The following is a 19993-nucleotide window of genomic DNA, read 5'->3' as shown; positions in this document are numbered from 1 at the left end:
GGGGGGGGCCCACGGGGGGGAGGGCCCCCGTACCGAAAAAAAAAAAAAAAAAAAAAAAAATACAAGGCATACCCTGGCAATGGGCTTCAACACAATCATCAAAGAAAGCAGTTCTGAATTTTTACTTTATTTTCCAAGTTGGGGAACTTTGAAAGAAAAAAGGGAAGAAAGGAGAAAAAAGAGAAGTTTTGTGGGTGGTATCTGGTTACCCAATATACCAATGTAGCTATTAACAATGTGAAGATCAAAGGATGGTTAAATTTTATCTCACCTGTTCTATACAGTCACAGATAAAATCTGAGCCCGTTTCTATGCTCTCAAGAAAAGTCTGGACTAAATTAGGTAAAAGAAGTGACTATCTTCATGATCAAGGGCCAATAAACTATACGCACCTGCGGGCCAAATCCAGCCGCCACCTGTCTTCACTAATAAATTTTTATTGGAACACAATTACACTCTCATTTATGTATTGTTGATGGCTACTTTCACCCTACAACAACAGAGCTGAGTAATTTTGAGAGTCTGTATGGCCCACAAAGCCAAAGATATTTACTACCTGGCCTTTTCCAGAAAAAGATTGCTGACCCTCATTCAAGATAATCAGAGGAGGCGACACACCACTGTTCAAGAGATTGTGATACAGTACTATTTCCAAGTAAAGTAAGCCATTTCTAGTCATTTACTGAATTACTCAGAATTGAGACCAAGGCAAAATAATTCCATATATTCATTTCCTACTTTCCTGTTCTACATATAAAACACTGCACATCTCTTTTCCAGAGAACTTTACATCCTCTCAAAACCTAAGATTTATCAGGCAATATAGTCTCCAGAAATATGCTATAACAGATCATAAAGAAATACCATTAATGAGCTATAAAAACTCTTTCTGCATTTTAGATGTATTCACATCTTCATACATGAAGGCAATAAACATTAAAATATTAACAAAGGTACACTAAGGAATTCAAATAAAGAACTTTAGGAACCATCGTACTACTTCATTTAAGAGACAAGCACTAATTGTAATCATTCAAATTCAGTTCTTTGAATTAGAAAAATGTTTATAGATTTCAATTATAAGTATATCATAGTATCCCATCAAATGTATGCTACCTAAAAATTACTATGATTTCTATGGACTACTGACGGCATACTTACATGAATACATATCTCATAGTCAATATAAGAATGCCAGAAGTCTTCCTTCTGAATCCTAGGATCTCGAACCCAAACACTTACAAATTCCTGTAAGGGCATCACAAGCAAAGAAACAGGTTTCAGAATTGCAAGTAGGGCTAAGAAGGGCTGAGAGAAATGACTGTACAAGAACAAAACTGAAATAAACTTTAACCGATGTGGTTGTAATCCTTTAAAAAACAAGAAGTTAATGAATCAAGCACCACAGGAAGTCTAAAAAACGCTGTTGCCACAAATGGAATTTTTACAATAACGCAAAACCAAGCTGGGTGCACTTTTGGATAGTTTTACAGGTTATGTGAAGACAATGAGAACAGATACTCTAAAACTAATTTTTAATTTTGCATCATGAAAAATAGGTTCACGTTTTTATCAAGTTGTAAAAGTGGTCATTTCTTACTTTCTTCATTTCTCTGAATTAAAACTATAGGCCCTGCCTGATAAATCACTTGCTAGAACACAAGAAAGAGTGACAAAGGTCGAGCTGAAAACGACGTTGTGTGTGCACCCCAACTTCCTGAGAATAAGCACTACTTAGTAACAGAAAGATGAGCACCTTTGACACCCTCTTCTATTTTTAAAATATACCTTCCCATGTAGTAAATCATTTCATCTTCATAACAACCTCATGTTACAGATAAGAGTTAGAAAAGTTAAAAAAAATACAAAGTAGATCATTTTGTTCCTTTTTAAAGATAGTGAGAACAGGAAATAGGGGGTAAAATTTTAAATACAATCTTTTTTTTAAAAAGTGCTCTTCATTAAATCAGCTTAATTTTAAAATATGAAAACGTACAACAAAAAGAGTGTTATGTTTGGCACAACAATTCATTGCTAACTGAATTTCATTTTAACTATTTTAACTTTTTGTTTTGAAAAAAGACTTCAGGGCTGAAATTTTAGGCATTCCTTACTGCTTTGCTTTGGCACATCTGAAAAGCAGGCCGTCAGTGCTCTAGAGCAGCAGAAGAAAAAAGATTATGAGGTTTTCTGGACAGAGCACCTCCATTCTGTTACGCAGATAATAAAATGAGAATTTTTCAGGACAGAGGATTAAGAGAGGAGAAAAATAGTCCACATTCCCTTAAATCGCTTTTGCCACCTATCAAGTTCACCTTCTAAAGTAATGCTTTGCTCTTGCATTGGACACTTCTGCCCCACTGCTTGCCCTCAGTATATATACAGGGATGATGAGTTAATGTTCCAAAAAGTCTTATTTTAAAATCTTTTCATTATGTATTCTTAAAGTCATTTAGAAGACAGACAATAAAAACAAGACAACACTATAACAATACTCTAAACGTTTTGGCCATTTTTTCTTAAAAGCGTATTCTAAATTATAAGAGGGACTATAAAGACAATTGTTAGTAAGAAGCCCTCTTACATATAGTGTGATTGGGTCAGGGTAAAATAGATCCTGCCCAGAGGTGGACATGAAACAGAACCCATGCACCCTGCCCTTAGTGCGTGTGTGTGTGTGTGTCTGTGTGTAACTCATTTTCCCAGAGTGCTTTTCACACATCCATAGTTCTTAGAAGGAGTGAATCAATCACCAATGAATCAATGAACAGAAGGACAAATAGGTCAGGAATAGGAGAGAAGACCAGAATCCAGGGTAGACGACATCTAACCCTCCAAATGCCCCCAACACACTCAGGGCAAGGGAGAATGTTGACAAGGGCTGACAAGGTTATCCTACCCCCGTTAAGCCAGCCTAAGGGAGAAGGCTGCTAGTCATCAGGTCACATGTAAGCCACACTCCCTCACAGGGTGCTGGCAGCTCCACTTTTCCACTGGAGAGGCAGAAGTTCTTGAATATCCCACAGGGGAAATTAAATATTTCCAACAGCTCAATGTTCCATATTAACAGTAGAAGATATGCACCTGTTACTGAAATAGTGGGCCTCCACTCAGGTTAAACAAAAATGAAAAGACAAAGAAATGCATTTGTCAATTTTCTACAAACCTGTCATTTAAAAAAAGGTTTCTGAACTAAAATTATAAAGTCCACAATTACCACAGCATCACAGACCCCTTGAACACTCAACATATTATTAATTGAAGATGGTAGTAATGACAAATAGTTCTCAAAAAAATCAGGACTCTTTCCCCTGTATTTGTTCGCTACTGTCTAACTACTGACATCTGCACTTTGAGTAACATGTCCCTTTTCATGGAAAGAGCACTGAAATTGTGGTCACAAGACCAGGGGTAAATTCTGATGCACTTACTTCCTAAATTATGAACTTATTCACTGAGCCTCCGCTTCTACATCAGGAAAATAGGAATGATGCCTGTCCGGCCCATCTCAACTGTTGGTTAGGAGGATCAAATTAAAAAATACCTGTGAGAGCACTGGGAAAACTTTCATTAAGTGCTACATGAAAGTCAACTATTATTACGTAGAAAGGAAGATGCTTATAAACCCAGAGCACAGAGGTCTTCCCATAGACCTTGGCAATAAGTGATTCAGAAAAGCTAATCCAGATGAATACCTTTTTTTAAGTAAAAATTTATTAATTTAAGAACCTAGTTGCAAACACTTTAATACTGTAATTTTTCAGTGAAAGGCAGAGTGACCTAAAGATTTCACAGAAATTGCTTGGAGCAGGCCCCTCGTGATATTTGTAAAAGGAATGAACATCATAATGAACACTGTAGATTCTACAGTAAAGAATCTACTGTCCTCATCTTAGTGGATTGTAATTCTTGGATTGTACCATTATTATTACTCATTATGACTAATCTTTATGCAGGAAAGATATGTTGAAAACATGTTCTAAAGCCATGCTGGAAAAAGAATCTCCTAAGAACACAGCAATGCACTTTAAATGAACACTCAAAATTAACTGTGGTGCTAAGGCTCCAAATGCTTTTTCAATCCTGAAAATCTTTAACTTGGTTGAAGTGCTAAATGGCGAACTTTCTTCCTTCTCGTTCCCTTCAACGTTGCTGTTGCCCTGAGAGCCATCCCAGGCTGCTGTTCTTCACACCCTGTTAGGATTCTAGGATGACCTCATCCAAACATATGGTTTCAAGTGCTCAGCGTGAGCTGATGATTCTCTCTCCATCCCAGTCCAGGCATCTCCCCACGTATCCAACCTCCTGCCTAGACAGCTCACTGGGACATCCCACGAGCACAGAGTCCACACCCATCCCACATCCTCCTCTTCATCTCATCCCCAGCAACCCCAGCCAGAAACCCAGAGTTTCCCCAGACTTCTCTATCTGACTCACTGACCACGTCCTCCAGATTCACCCTTCTTTGACCCACCCACAACTCTATTCCCTCTGTGCGTGCTTTGAGCCAAGGACTGCTTGCCCAACATTAATGCAGGGGCTGCTAATTGATCCCTGGGCCCGTAATTCATCCCCCACACCAAAACAAGAATGGCTCCAAAGCACACATCTGATGGTGTCATTTTCCTGCTGAAAATCCTACAAAACCTGCCCCATAACCTTCGAGATCAAGTTCAAACTCTGTAGTTAGCACAATATAGCCTTTCATGATTTTCACTCTCCTCATCTCCAAAGGCGAAGCTTACATCCCCATACACAGCATGCAATTTCACACCTGCATGCCTTTGAACATGCTGTTCTCTCTGCCTGCACTGCTGTCCTCACCCCAGTTTCTGCTTTTTCCTTCATCGCCATCATCTGGTTCTTTCTTTTATTTTCTGCTAACTCCAATCCATTTTCAAAAGGCAACTCAGTCTCTAGAAATCCTTCTGGAATTCCTCTGGAAATCCTCAGATTCACCCAGTCTGATTAATTTGACTCTACTCCAAGCCCCTACTGTCTCTGGGCAGACCTTGGGCCTCTTCCCTCTTCACCACGCCTTACTGCACTATAATGACCTGCAGGCCTCCTCCACTAGATGCTAAGCTCCTTTAGGGTAGCTCAGGCTGCCCAGCATGACTTGAGCGCCTGGCACACCCAATGCAGTCCATTAATATCACTTAATGAATAAATGCATGTCTGCAGGAATAAATGAACTGGCTTCAGGAAAAAAAAAAAAAGATGAGATCAAACTTCAACTGAAATAAAAACCTCATCCACTTGGGTTCTTGGACTCCATGAATTAATGATGTTATTTAGCAGCTGGTCTAAAGTTTATCTTCATTTAACAAACCCCTTCCTCTAAGCATGTGCCAGTTAACAGCGCGTGGCTACAAGAGCAGTGTTTAAGGTCTATGAGAATGAACTGTTTTCAAGCCCCTAACGAACTCCAGAAGCACCTATTTACATAGAAATAATTGAAAATCATTCTGAGAGCACCAATAACTTGAGTCCCCTAAGACTTGTACCACACAACGATTTGTTTGCATCGTTGGAGTTAAAATATGTACTTGAAAGTAATAAACGTACATTTATTTTAAAATATTCTATAATTCAGATGGGTCCCCCTCCCCCAATCTGCAATTAGTAGGAATTAGTGAAGTTTCACGATACTTCCAGCTACGGATAGCACACCCAGGAAGCCAAGGTTCACCTGTAATCTCTTAATTAGACGCATCCCTCATGATGCTGCCCACCATCCTTCAAAGGAATGTTGACAGCCTGTCAGCCACAAATGACAGCTCCAGGTTCCATAACTAGGATCATATGGATTTCCTATGAAAATTGCTTCAGTAGCAGCAGTTAGTCAATTTAATAACCTTATTAAACACTTTAATGACTTCTTGGGCCTAATGATTATATCTAGTATGAAGGAAGAAATCAGGCAGGGTAGAATTAAAAACTTAAGCTAACTGATCCCTACGGTTCTCCATGTGAAAACAAACTTCTGAAGAAAGAGAACTGCACTCTTTGAAAGTCTAATTCCTGTGTTGTCTTGTAATAATCACTCTTCAATTTCAGTGTACCCCCTTCCCTCCCCAACTCCCACCCCAGGTTCAACCTTTATCCATTTATCCATCTACCTCGTCTTTTTTTCCTTAGCCCTGATATATGACAATAAATCAACAATAAAAATAACCATACTGAACAAGGCACGTGCATGTGCCAGGCACTGTGGTAAGTGCTTTATACATGTTTTCCTTTAATCTTTATGACAATCCTAAGAGGTCAGTAATATTATCACCTCCCTTTTTACAGATAAGAAAAATAAGGCTTCTTAAGCTTAAGCAACTGGCCCAAAGTCAAATGGCCAACAGGCTGAGCTGGGTTTCAAACTCTGGTCTGCCTTGCTCCAAAGCCTGTGCCCTCAAATGTGTTCTACTGGGTGCTTCTTTAACAATAAATAATAAATCTCCGATTTCACTATATTTCCAATTTCACCAAAGTGCATTATTTTGGAGGGGAAAAAATTATTTTCTTTGCTATTAGCTAAAACATCAATTCAAACAACATGTTCTTCTGAAACTCTGTCCCACTAGCTTCTCAAAGGCCTTGTATTTCATCTTTATATCTCTAGCACCAAGCACAGTATTGGCACTCATTAGTAAGTGCTCATGAAATGTCTGAGAATTAACCAACTGATTATAAAGAAGATTCAAAACCAAAGGATGTACAGGTTCTGTATGCTGAAAACTATAAGATGCTATTGAAAGAAATCGAAGAAGTATAGACTTCTTTGTATATATCTGTGTAAGTATATTCTATACTGTGTTCATGTATTGGAAGAGTCAACATAGTAAAGAGATAAATTCTCCCCAAATTGATCTATAAGTTTAATGCAATTCCTGTAAAAGTCCCAGCCAGATTTTTGAAGACACAGCTGACCTTATTCTAAAATTTACATGGAAAGGAAAAGACCCTAGAATAGTCAAAATAATTCTGAAAGAGAATAAAGTAGGAGGAATCCTTCTTCCTGATGTTAAGGCTTACTATACAGTTATAGTAATCAGGATAGTGTGGTACGGGTAGAGGGGCACAGGTCAATGGAACAGAATAGAAAACCCAGAAATGGACTTATGCAAGTATGCCCAACTGATTTTAGACAAGGGTGTAAAAATAATTCAATGGAGGAGAGATAGCCTTTTCAACAAGTGGCTCTGGACCAACTGGACATCCCCAGGCCAAAAGATGAACCTTGACCTGAACTTTGCCCCTTACATAAAAATTAACTCAAAATGGACCGTAGATTTAAATGGAAACATAAAACCATAAAACTTTTAGAAAAAAACATAGGAGAAAATCTTTGCGACCTATGATTAGAGAGAGTTCTTAGACTTGACACCGAAATGATAATCCACGTAAGGAAAGAGAGCTAAATTAGACCTCGCCAAACCTAAAAACCTTTGCTCTGCACCTCCTGTGAAGAGGTTGAAAAGAAAAATTACAGGCTGGAAAATATCTGCAAATCACTCATCCCTCAAAGGACTTGTAGCTAGAATACATAAAGAACTCTCAAAACTCAACATGTAAAAAAAAACAAAGAGGGCTTCCCTGGTGGCGCAGTGGTTGAGAGTCCGCCTGCCGATGCAGGGGACACAGGTTCGTTCCCTGGTCTGGGAAGATCCCACATGCCGCGGAGCAGCTGGGCCCGTGAGCCATGGCCACTGAGCCTGCGCGTCCGGAGCCTGTGCTCCGCAACGGGAGGGGCCACAACAGCGAGAGGCCCGCGTACCGCAAAAAAAAAAAAAACAAAGAATTCAATTAGAAAATAGGCAAAACATATGAAAAGGCATTTCACCAAGGAAGACATACAGATAGCAAACAAGCGCATGAAAAGATGTTCAAAATCATTAGCCACTAGGGGAAATGCAAATTAACACCACAATGATATGTCACTACATACCTATCACAGTTTCTACTATTTTTATAGTACAGTAAACATAACTGTGTGCTAACTGTAAAAATATTTATTCTTATTACAAAAAGATGAGTACAGACAAAAGCTAACAAACAAAGAATCTCTAGGTGTTAGTATTAGTTTTTCATAGCCTTGATGAGAATCTTCTACCATAAAAATGAAAACTTGTTTCATTTTATGCTCACTTTCTCAGGCCGTTTTTATCCTATTCCAAAGTATATACCCATTTTATATGTTTATGTATTTGAACTGGAGACTCATTCATTCAATTAAAATGCATTGAGTCCTGGTTCTGAGCGAGGCACTGACATTTAACCAATGTCTTATTCACCAGGGTTCTATCCAGGGCTCCCCCATAACAATCTCAAAACTAAAATTTAGCCCCTTTCACACACACTACATTCTCTACAAATAACATGCTTGAAAGGCAGAAGGAATGTATCAAGCAACCTTCCTTTATTTCCTAATAATATTTATGACAAATAACCTAAAAGACATCCTCCAAGGAATGTTACTTGTCACTTTATAGCTTGGAGTGTGTTTAAATGCCGTTCCCTGGCAGTTCTGAACGATGACTTTTAAGAAAGCTTTTATTACGTCGGGATAAATAGCTGTGAGTGAAATTCAACTAGACCTGCCTTTTACATGACTTATAATAATTCATGATGTTATGAGTTTCTTTACACAAGCAGTGTCCAGAATTAAGGAGAGTTACCCCTTTGTATTTCATGATACATTAGTGGGAAAAACTCATCTTTTACAACAAGAAATAATTACCAACCTGTGTTAAACTACACCACAAGGACACGATCAGCAAAATCCAGAATGTGAAATCATCTGTAGGTCAAAAGACGCAGTTTCTTCAACAAATAAATTGCACAAGGGGGAAAATGGGCAGAATGAGAGGTTTTAAGCAATATATTAACCAAATGCAATGTGTAGTTCCTATTTGGATCATGATTAGAACAACCAAATATACAATTTTTTTTTCAACGTAATCAGGGAGACTTGAACACTGACTATTTGATGATATGAAGGAATTAATGTTAATTATTTAAGGTATGATAATGTGGTTTGTTTCTAAGAAGGGTCATTTGTTATAAAAGCATACTAAAATATTGACAGATGAAATTACACTATGCCTAAAATTCGTTTCAGATAATTCACTGTGTGGTAGCAGGAGGGAATGGGTGGCGGTGGGGCGATAGCTTGGTCATGAATTAATAACGTGTTAACTCTTGAACCCCCAGGTACATAAGGGCTCATTATATTAGTCTCTCTACTTTGTGTATGTTTAAAATTTATGATGAAAAGTTAAAACCAGTAAAGGAAGAGAAGGAAGGGAGGAAGGGAAGAAGGGAAGAGGTCATCTCAAGGGGACTGCTCTATGAAAAGAGACACATGTGGCACTTGAAAGCAAAAGTAAGTCAGAAACATGAATCTGAAAGTGTTAACCATGAGTTCAACAGGTACTGACACCGTTAACATAATGACATCCCAATACTTATCTACCTTTGAAAAATAAGATTTTTTCATTATTATAAAAATAAAATACGTATGTGGTTAAAGAAAGAGAGAGAGATCATTTCAAGTACAGATGAGAACACCATGAAAATGAAGTCCCCCTCCTACTGGACTTCCAGTTTCTTGCCAGCCTATCTAGGACTTTTATATACTTCTTCTGTTATACACATAATCGGCACATATATGTATATATATGTGTGTGTATATACATGTATATATAATTTTTAATGCAAATGGGAGCACACTGTAAATACTGTTTTGTACCTTGATTTATTCATTGCAGTCTTTTAGAAATCTTTATGTGTGAGCACATATAATTCAATGTTATCTGTTTTAAAATTAACTGTTTTAGAGCAGTTTTAAATATACAGAAAAATTGTTCAAAAACAGTAGAGAATTCCCATATATCCCATACCCAGTTTTCCCCATTATTACATCACGTCACATAGGCAGGGAGGAAAGGAGGAAGGAAGAACAAATTGAGTTTTGGGGATTAGGAAAGGGTCTTGTCTTGTCACTTCCCTTCAAAGTCCCCAGCATCGCAGGACACCAGGTGGAGGCGTTGCTTATGGGATGCCCTTTGATGTTACTCACGGGTCCCAGCTCAGTCAGTTTCCAATCAGAAATCAATATTAAAACCATGCTTTCCTAGAGCAAGCCCAAAATGTTACCATCAATCAGTGTAAGTGTATCTTGAACACTTAAATGTTAAGCTTAGAGCCAACATGTCCAAAACAGCAACACATCCTTCCCATCTCTCCCTGTAGGGCCCTGTGTGGCAGGGTCCTCACGGTGCCTGGAACTGTCCTGGGCCCACTTGGTTCTGCTCCACTCAAGGTATCTCCTGCCACGGAGCTGTAGATTTACTGTCACTCAAGTGTCAATAAATGCTAATTGCCATTATATCCAATATAAAGTATGTACATTTTGAAGGAGAAAAAACTCTTATACAAAAGGTATGAATCTCTAAAGGTAGAATTCAGCCATCATGATCCAGGAGAGCTGGGGAGATACACACACACACACACACACACACACACACACACAGAGAGAGAGAGAGAAGAGAGGTTTCAGCCCACCCTTCCAGTCACATCACATATGTAGGACTATCCCACTTACACCATGCCAGCCCTGGGCAGAGGCACAAACACAGTTCATTGGAGGGGCCAGAATGTCAGACTCCATGAAAGAGCATAAACTGCTTATTTACATATCACATAAGATGAGCTCAATGTGGCTGAATCCAAAGGTCCTTAGTGATGCAGGAAGATCAACCTGTTCATTCTGGGTGTTAGAATATAAAGAGAATGAAAACGCCTGGCTCCACACAAGATGCCGTCTGAAACGCGTTTCCTGTCACAGCCACCTGCCTTTTCATTAGGGTTCCGGGTTCTGTCTCATTAAACAGAAGAGTTGATTCAGTTGGGCCCACCTAATTATTCTTATTAAAATATGTAACCATAATATTTTAATTGTAAATTAAAGCTGCATGCACGAATGAATCTGAATTCATTTTAATTTTACAATGGCCTGATGCCAAGGCCTTTTTACAGGGAAGATCCATCAGCACAGATACTGCTCTCGTGGGAATTCAAACCAATGTGCAAATGGAACATGTTTAGCTAACAAGGGAGCCTCTCCCTCCCTGTTCTCCTCTCTCTAGATTTATTGCGGTAATAAAGCTATTTTAACAAGAGAGACTGCAATCGACTCCCCACTCTACCCCCCCATCTTAAAAAATTTTTTTTTACCAAACTTCTAAACTGGCTCTACCAGCTTAGGTAGAACCAAGATGTCAGTCCTGGGCCATTTGCATCTTGAACAAGGATGGTAACTGGGTGTCAATTCACATGTCAACCTTACGATTAATTAGTAATGTCTCCTGTGGGCACCAAGTGCAAAGGGCTTACACACACACACTGCCCCCCTGGTCTAGATTCTAGAACAATCAGTGATATTGCATTCAGCCCTTATATATGCAGTTAGGTGGGACTTGAACTCTTTTCCACTAAACCACCACCAGCCACTAGGATATTTAAAGGCTTAACCAAAACCTCCTCCACTTCTAACTGGCATTAACTACAGGGTGCTGATGGGGTAGCTGCTGAGATAAAAATATCTTGATAATTGAGGCTTTAGGAAAGCCTCTCCTTGACTTCTAAGCTGAGGCCTGAAAGATAAGGAGTCGTCAGCCTGTCAAGGTGGTGTGAAGGCTGGGGAGAGAGATTATTCCAGGCAGTAGGAAAAACATCTGTGAAAGCCCAGGGGCCCAGGGCACACAGAGCAATCAAGTTTCCAGAATAAGGCGTGAGAAGGGCACTGGGTGGAGGGAGAAGCAGGAGACGAGCCTGGAGAAAGAAGCAGGGTCGGATCACACAGGGCCTTGGAAACCACACTGAGGAGTGTGGACTTTGTTCTAAGAGCAACGTGAGAGAAACCAAGAAATTCTGGCCACACATAGAAAATGAATTGATATGTGGTGGACAGTAGTATGTTACAGCACATCCAGAATCTGGTCTTGCTGTGCTTATTTCTTGCTGACAGAGACTCAAGTATATTTCTGGGCATTATACCCCTTTCTCAACTTAACGGTATTTTCCTTTTCAATTGAAGGACTTTCCAGTTTAAAACTGCTTAATGTTATAATATTATTATATAATTAGTTATAATAAAGGACTTTGTAAGGTCAATATAATGCTTTCTTTATGCAGTTGGTTAAAGTCTGTGTCTCGTTTTTATTAACTGAAATGAACTTTAAAAATCGTGATTAAACCAGCCAAGCAAAAAAAAAAAAAAGGCTTCTCATTGGAAAAACGTCTTTGTTGCTTTCATGGGGAGCTTTCTCCCCCCAAGAACAATTTTTAAAATGTGCCTCTGGAATAGTGCCGGCTGTCAGCACAGCTCTGCTCTCAGGCCAATACAGGTGTGTAGTGAAGCATTCAGCTTACCTGAAAGGAGGTCTGTCCTCTGCCCTTGGCTTCTGGGAGGTGATCTCTACGCCCCTGGAATGTCTTGCCTGACAAGAGTATCTTTGTTTGCCTGGGTTTGGCCACTGGACAGTCTAACAATGTGAATATGATGGAGGCTTAGGGCCACGCTGTATCAGCTGTGACCTCTGGAGGAACTAGAGACTAAAGGTATTAGCCTGATCCCAGGAGGAGCAGACAAAAAGGTCGGCCATGCAGGCAGGATGAGCCCCAATAAAAACTCTGGACACCAAAGGCACAGGGGAGCTTCCCTGTGGAAATTATCACACACTGACTTCTTGTGGAGAGAATAAGCAGTAACTCTGCATTTGGGCCCCTTCCCAACCTGGCCCTCTGCATCTCTCCCTTCAGCTGGTTCTAACTGGTATCCTTTCCCTGTAATAAACCATAACAGTGAGTATAACTGCTCTCAGTGAGTTCTGTGAGTCTTTCTTGTGAATTTTCAAAACTGAAGATGGTCTGGGGAACCTCCAAATTTGAAATTGGTATCAGAAGTGAGGGCAGTGTGGAGGCTTGCAGTTTGGCCACCTTCACAGAGAAGGCATTTCCTGAAGCAAGCACCTTGGTCCCAGTACTGTTTAACACAGGGACAAGGAAGAAGCATGCCTGGTCTTCGTACTGGGTAGGGCCAAGAAGACTGCACGGATGCTGGGGAGTGGGGGTCAGGAGGTTCAGGAGGGCAGCTGTTTTGTTCTTTCATTAACCCCCTTCTATGACGTCCTGTGGTATCTTGACTCTCCTCTGCAGATTTATGGTCAGAGAATGAAGAACTAACCTGTAGTGAGTTAAAGCATGTGTATTATATATTGGGGGATTTCTGATGACATACCTCTTTCTGCTGTTCTGGAAACATCTTCAACACAGGACACGATCGATCTGAAAAATAAGATACCAACACTCAGTGATTTGGAACCTACATACAGGAGCAGATATGCCTCTCAGGGCCTCCCACCCAGATCCCCCCTGAGAGCCTGCCCTCCCACAGTTCTGAAAAGTATACCTGTGCTTCTCCCCTAACCCTGTCTCCTGCTGACCCAACCAAGGGGAACATCGGTCCACCTGGGAATTGGGAGTTTAGGATACAGCAAGGCCAAGACAGCCAGATGATGACCGGCCCTCAAACTGAAGGCCAGGCAGGGTCAGGCTGGAGTTGGAGCTTGGGGAAATCAGAGGAGGCTGGAGATGTTGGGGAGCAGAGGGCCATGAGGGGCAGCAGGGGATGCTGGTTGGCAGTGAGGTGAGGAGAATGGAAAAGGTGCCCAGAGATCCACCACTGAGAACAGCCCTGACGGTTTCACCAGCAACCCAAGCTTTCAAGGGACAAGTCACTCCTGTGACATTTAAACTACTCCAGAGTTCAGATAAGAGATGGTGTGGCCCCAAGAGGGATGAAGGTGGGAAACTTGATTCTGAGCCTCAGTCAGTGCAGTCAGCCACTCGGCTGATTCCAGGCCCTGCATGTTCCTAAGACTGTCTATTGTTCCTTAAAACCCCACTTAGTTAGTTGGACTTAACACCTACTCCATGCCAAAAAAAAAAAAAAAAAATTAATCCCCTCACTATATGCATGCACATGTATTTTACAACAGAAAGGTGGCTATGGCTGCATGGTCACGATTTGCCTTTATTTTGATAATGTAAGTCTGACCCCACTTTCCAGATGATTATTATCATCCACAAGTATTTCCTGAGTCTCCACGAACATCCCTGGCACTGTAGGGAATACGAGGAAGTACGTGGGTGCTCCCCACATGGTGGGTGTCGGGGAGGAGAACCCAGAGCAGGCAGAGGAAAGAGCTCCCGAAGGAGGTGAGCGAGCCGCACCGTGAGCAGTGGCTGTGCTTCCAAGGGGAAGGAAGGTCCTTTCAGCCAGAGTGAGTGAGCGAGCAAGAGGACCCACAGGGGAATTTCAACGTTCACGGAAAGAGGAGGAAGAGGTGTGACAGTGGCATACACAGAGGATGGGGGAAAAGCATGATGGACAATCCAGAGATGGGGACCAGGCCAGTTCAGCTGAGGGAAAGGCTTCATGGGAGGTGGGAAGCTGCCAAAAAGGTAGGTCTGCATCCTAACCTCTGGAACCTGTGAAGGTGATCTTATTTGGAAAAGGTGTCTTTGCAGGTGGGTGGGCCCCAAATCCAATGACAAGTGTCCTTCTTATAAGAGACAGAAGAGAAGAAATCATCCACACACAGAGGAGAAGGCCATGTGAAGATGGAGGCAGAGACTGGAGTGATGCAGCCACAAGCCAAGGACACCTGGAGTCACCAGAAGCTGGAAGAACAAGAAAACCTTCTCTCCTAGAGCCTACGGAGGCAGCACAGTCCTGCCAACACCTTGATTTCAAATTTCTGGCCTCAGGAATGGTGAAGAGAATAAATTTCTGTTGTTTTAAGCCACAAAGTTTGTGGTAATTTCTTATGGCAGCCACAGGAAACTAATACGGAGAGGCTCTCTGGGGATTAGACTAGAAAGGTAGGCTGGGAACGTAGCTGGGGAAGGGGGAATTCATTCATTCACTCACTCACTCGCTCGGTATTTATGTGCCACGTGCTGGAGTAGGAGTGGGACACACAGTGGAGGGCAGAGCAGACTCAGAGCTTACGAGATGACTTCATAAATATAGTATAGAAATGATAGGAAAGGAAAGGAAAGGACAGCCTCTTGAAAGAACGGAAAGAATAAATGGGGAGGTGGGGGAGTGTCGCCTGGGAAGGCTGTACTGAGAAAGTGGCACTTAGGCTGAGGCCTAAAGGGTGGTGTCATTTAGCCAGGAAGGCTACAGGAGAAAGGCATTTTAAGCAGAGGGACTGGCGTGTGCAAAGGGGCGGATGCTGGAAGGAGGAGCAGCTCGAGAGTTCAGGTTATTGAAGGAATCCCTGCATCGGCTGAAGGCTAGGCCATGGGTGACATCCATCTTGGGATTCTGCCGAAACACTGATCGGGTGGGTCCTTGACCCCAAGCCTCCACCCCTTCCAGATCGTCCTGCCAACTCCCACCCCCTTCCCCGCTCCTGCCCCGGCTCTTCACCCCCATTACACAGCGTGTTGTGCCCGTCCCTGCTGGCATGAACCTCACTTGCATCATAGTATTTGTATATTCTCTTTCTCCCAGATGACTGAATGTCTCCAACAAAGCACATCTGCGTTTTCTTGTGTAAACTTCACAACTATTCTGTGAGGGAGATTTCAGTGTCCTCACTTTACAGGTAAGAAAACAGAAGGCTGGAGGGAGCAGGTTGCCCCAGGTCACACAGGGAGGGAGAGAGCTCAATTAGTCCAGTGTGAACTCAAGTCAGTCTGCTTCCCAGCCCAGGTCTTCCCATTGCCTGAGGCTGCCTCCATGACTGTGTGGCTGGACAAATGGTTCACATTTGGGGTCTTTAATTCTCCCCAAAGGACTTGAGATTTTCACCCACCCCCACCCAAGGCAGGAGGATTCAACAGTTCTCACAGGGCATTGGCCACCTGAGATGCTAGAGACCAAGTCAAATTGTACAAATAGGAAGCTGAAAGTTTAAACTGGCTCCAAAACATCACAGAGAACACAGTCAAGCTTTAATATTTTAAAGCGGGATAGAGGGATGGGGGTGGGGTTAGAGGGGAGAAGACTTTCATTTTCCACTCCATCCACTTCCACATTGTTTGAATTTTTCCAGTGAACACAAATTAATTTTACACTTTTTCAGGTAACTATCATTTAAAAATAAACACAATAATTCTATCAGAATTATTAAAAAAGAAATGACAGGCCCAAAATGGAGACACCTATGCCAAAACCAAGACTTAATACCTAACCAAACTGCCATTACAACCTTCCCCAGGAATGTAATCCCAACTAGAAAATGTGAAATTTTCAAGTCAGCACCAATTAGGTCACTCTTTTGATCCCCCCAAAGGAAGATGAGGTAACTCCTTCTGTCCCCCATAGGGAGGTTACTTAAGCCAGAAATAATCTTTTTGTTTGTTTACGGCTTGTCTTGCCTTTGAAAACCTCCCCCTCTCTGCAGCCCTCTGGAGCTCCCCTCTACTTGCTAGATGGGATGCTGCCCAATTCATGAATCGTTCAATAATGTTAATTAGATCTTTAAATCTACTTGGTTGAATTTTTGTTATTCAACAGAAGAAATAATGACTCAAACATAAATTATGGAAGAGTTTTACTTCATGTAAAATAAACAGCAGATTCAAACATATGAAAAGATGCTACCTTTATAACCCAATAGAAAATGTCATCAGGTACTGGACCTTGCCATGGCATTTACTGATGGGGGGAAGGAAATTAAATGATAGCACCATAGAATGGTTTGAGAGAATAGGTTAGATGTCTATAATTTAGCAAACAGAAGCCGCTAGTCAGAAACTGCCCCCTGATAAACTATGCCCTCCTGGTGGGTTGTAAAATTTTTCATTTGTTTAGATTTCCAAATTCCCCAGGCTAGCCCCTATGCCTGTCAAAATAATGGATATGGAGAATTCTTGCCTCACTGAAAGACTTACAGGAACCAGTGTGGAGAGCTGACCCCAGCTAACCTTGAAACAGAAAGTAGAACGGTGGTTGCCAGGGTTGGGAGAAAGGGGAAATGGCGAGTTCTTGTTTAATGAGTATAGGGTTTCAGTTTTGCCAGATGAGAAAGATCTGGAGACTTGTTACACAACAATGTGAATATACTCAACACTGTTGAATTGTATGCTTAAAACAGGCAAAATGGTAAACTTTATGTTTCTTACCACAATTAAAAGTAACATTTTTTTTATAAAAAGGTCAATAATCTATTTCGAATGTTTAACCTTGCTGTAAGTGCAAATAAAAATGAGATGCCATATTTCTGTCTATCAAATTAGAATGTTTCTTCAATGATATCCATTGCTGGCAAGCATCATGGGAAATGAGACTGAATGCTGCTGGTAGGAATGTGAGCTATTTCAATATTTCTCAAAGACAATTTGGCCATATGTTTCAAAAGCATTATTTATTTATTTATTTATTTTTGCAGTACGCGGGCCTCTCACTGTTGTGGCCTCTCCCGTTGCGGAGCACAGGCTCCGGACGCGCAGGCTCAGCGGCCATGGCTCACGGGCCCAGCCGCTCCGTGCGTGGCATGTGGGGTCTTCCCGGACCGGGGCACGAACCCGTGTGCCCTGCATCGGCAGGCGGACTCTCAGCCACTGCGCCACCAGGGAAGCCCCGAAAGCATTTTTAAATTACTTATGTTCTTTGACTCAAATATTCCACATCTGGAATCTCAACGTAAAAAAACTGGTCAGACATGTGCAAATAATTTTTATATGAATGTTCACAATGCAGTATTTTTCATTTAAAAAATCAAATAAAATAGAAACCTAAATGTCCATAAGTAGTACACTAGGAAAAGTGAATTATGGTAGGGCTGCATAAGAGACCACCTCGTAGCCATTCCAAATTATGTTACAGAAGAATACTAAATGATAGGGACTGTTCAAGAAGTATTAAGTGATCTTTTTACATATGTCTTTATTTCTTTACTTATTTATTTAAGAACCGAAGCCTACATGTGACAAGTCAACAGTGGTCATTTCTGTTTTATTTCCTTCTTTTCTGTATTTTTCCAAAAGTTTACAATGCATTTGTTAAAGTAATAAAACCATGATGATATCACTTATATTCAGAATCTTAAAAGATGATACAAACGAACTTATTTACAAAACAGAAATAGACTCACAGACATAGAAAGCAAACTTACAGTTACCAAAGCTGGGGGAGGGATAAATTGGGAATTTGGTATTAACAGATACACACTACTATATATGAAATAGGTAGACAACAAGGATATTGTATAGCACAGGAAACTATATCAATATCTTGTAATAACCCATAATGGAAAAGAATCTGAAAATGTCTCTGTGTGTGTGTGTGTGTGTGTGTATATATATATGACTGAATCACTTTGTACACCTGAAATATTATAAATCAACTACATCCCAATAAGAAAGTGGGAAAAGAAAAAGGAAACTATATATATATGGGTTTTTTGCCATATGGCTCGGCATGCAGGATCTTAGTTCCCCAACCAGGCCTACGGCAGTGGAAGCACCAAGTCCTAACCACTGGACCACCAGGGAACTCCCAGAAAACCATATATTTTTAAAAAGATAGTAAACAATGTATTCAATTACTTTTATTATTCCCCCCTCCAACAAAAACAATAGTTAATTTCACTTTCAGTGTTTGTTTCATTTCCTCCTAAATGTTCAGCAATTTTTCTACCTAAATTTAAAAAATCACTGGCTTCTTACTTTCATCTGTACAAGGATATGACATCAGTGGGGTTATTTAAAATTCAAAGTTTAATTTACTGCCAGTTTTTCCCAGACCTGCTCTCGGTGCTACCTATGTCCTTTGCAGGTCTGTAGTGGGGATAGGGGCGGGGCAGGGGGGGCCAGTATAGCCCTCCCAAATCTCCCCTAGGGGGAAGTTCTTGGCCAGGGTCTTGCTGGAGGGGTAGTTCTACAGGTAGCCCTGTTTTCTAGCACCTGGGGGGCCCTCCTCGGACACAGGAAACAGCATCAGTGATGGGCATTAGACTCCAGGGAGGCCCATGCACAGGTTAGCCAGGTGCCTGAGGCATGGCCTGGCATGGAAAGCAGGGAGGGCTGGGCACCAGCTCCCTCCCAGCATTTAGGCTAGGAAGCACCAAGACTAGACAGTTCTCTGGGTCCTGAAGCTAGGAAATGATGATGAGAAAAGGGAGAGATAACGATGTCTTAACTGGAGTTCTAAGGGACCAGAGCGTATACTTAAACAGAAGCCATGACGTAAATAAAAGATCTCTTGAGATACTAAAGAAACTGGCCACCAGAAAAGTTGAATTACAGAAGCCCGCTTCAGCTGCTGATGTCCGCAGGGCTGCCTGGTGCCAGCGCTGTAACCCAGAGTTCTTACTTCCCCAGTGGCTTAAGTGCCCAGAGTCTCCTGGGTTCCCATGCACAGTGTCCTTACAATAAGCAACCCCGTACTCGAGGTAGCTTGAGGGAGATCCCAATTTGTGCAATCAAAAGAGCTCAACCAAAAAGAAAAAGAAAAAAAGAGCTACACCAAAACATGAGAATGGATTGAAGTGGGGCAGCCATGCACTTTTGAGGAGGGCCGGCAAGGTGTGCAGAACCATGTGTAAATCAGGCCCAAGCTGTTCTTCCTCAGTCTGATCTTAGAACTTTAAAAAGGTAAAACCAAAATGGAAAAAAAAAGCAGAAATCTGAAAATCAGTTAATGTTGGAAAGACAAATAAAATTACCATTAAATTTTTCCAGCATTTATCACACATACACAAAAATATATTAAAGAGGGTTAACAGTCTAAAACAATACTGGTTCATAACACATAAAATAATGAAACCACTAACTTGCTAATCTCTATGATATAATCTCTACAATGGGTTCCATTTATGGTCATGAATATGATGCTAGGACAAATTTAGGGTTTGAAATCCAGAGACAAGAAAAAGAAAAAAAAGTGTACATGTATATATATATATATATATATATA

General features: G+C 41.1%; 1 protein-coding gene across 3 annotated transcripts in view; it reads right to left on the bottom strand.

Moving 5' to 3' along the window:
- Positions 1-19993, bottom strand: part of SNX10 (sorting nexin 10) — a 69452-nt gene that overhangs the window by 12856 nt on the left and 36603 nt on the right. For all 3 annotated transcript variants that reach the window (XM_024755077.1, XM_024755075.1, XM_024755076.1), the window contains exons 2-3: positions 13298-13344; positions 1162-1248 (exon numbers count right to left, since the gene is read on the bottom strand). In XM_024755077.1, the coding sequence (XP_024610845.1) occupies positions 1162-1248; positions 13298-13321 (111 nt within the window). In that variant the 5' untranslated portion in view covers positions 13322-13344. The remainder of the gene's footprint in view (positions 1-1161; positions 1249-13297; positions 13345-19993) is intronic.

The sequence above is a fragment of the Neophocaena asiaeorientalis genome, unplaced genomic scaffold (assembly GCF_003031525.2).
Source record: "Neophocaena asiaeorientalis asiaeorientalis breed wild unplaced genomic scaffold, Neophocaena_asiaeorientalis_V1.1 scaffold36, whole genome shotgun sequence".
In the NCBI taxonomy this organism is placed as follows: Eukaryota; Metazoa; Chordata; class Mammalia; order Artiodactyla; family Phocoenidae; genus Neophocaena; species Neophocaena asiaeorientalis.
Note: the sequence above shows the minus strand (reverse complement) of the source record. Positions and strands in the feature narration are given on the sequence as shown.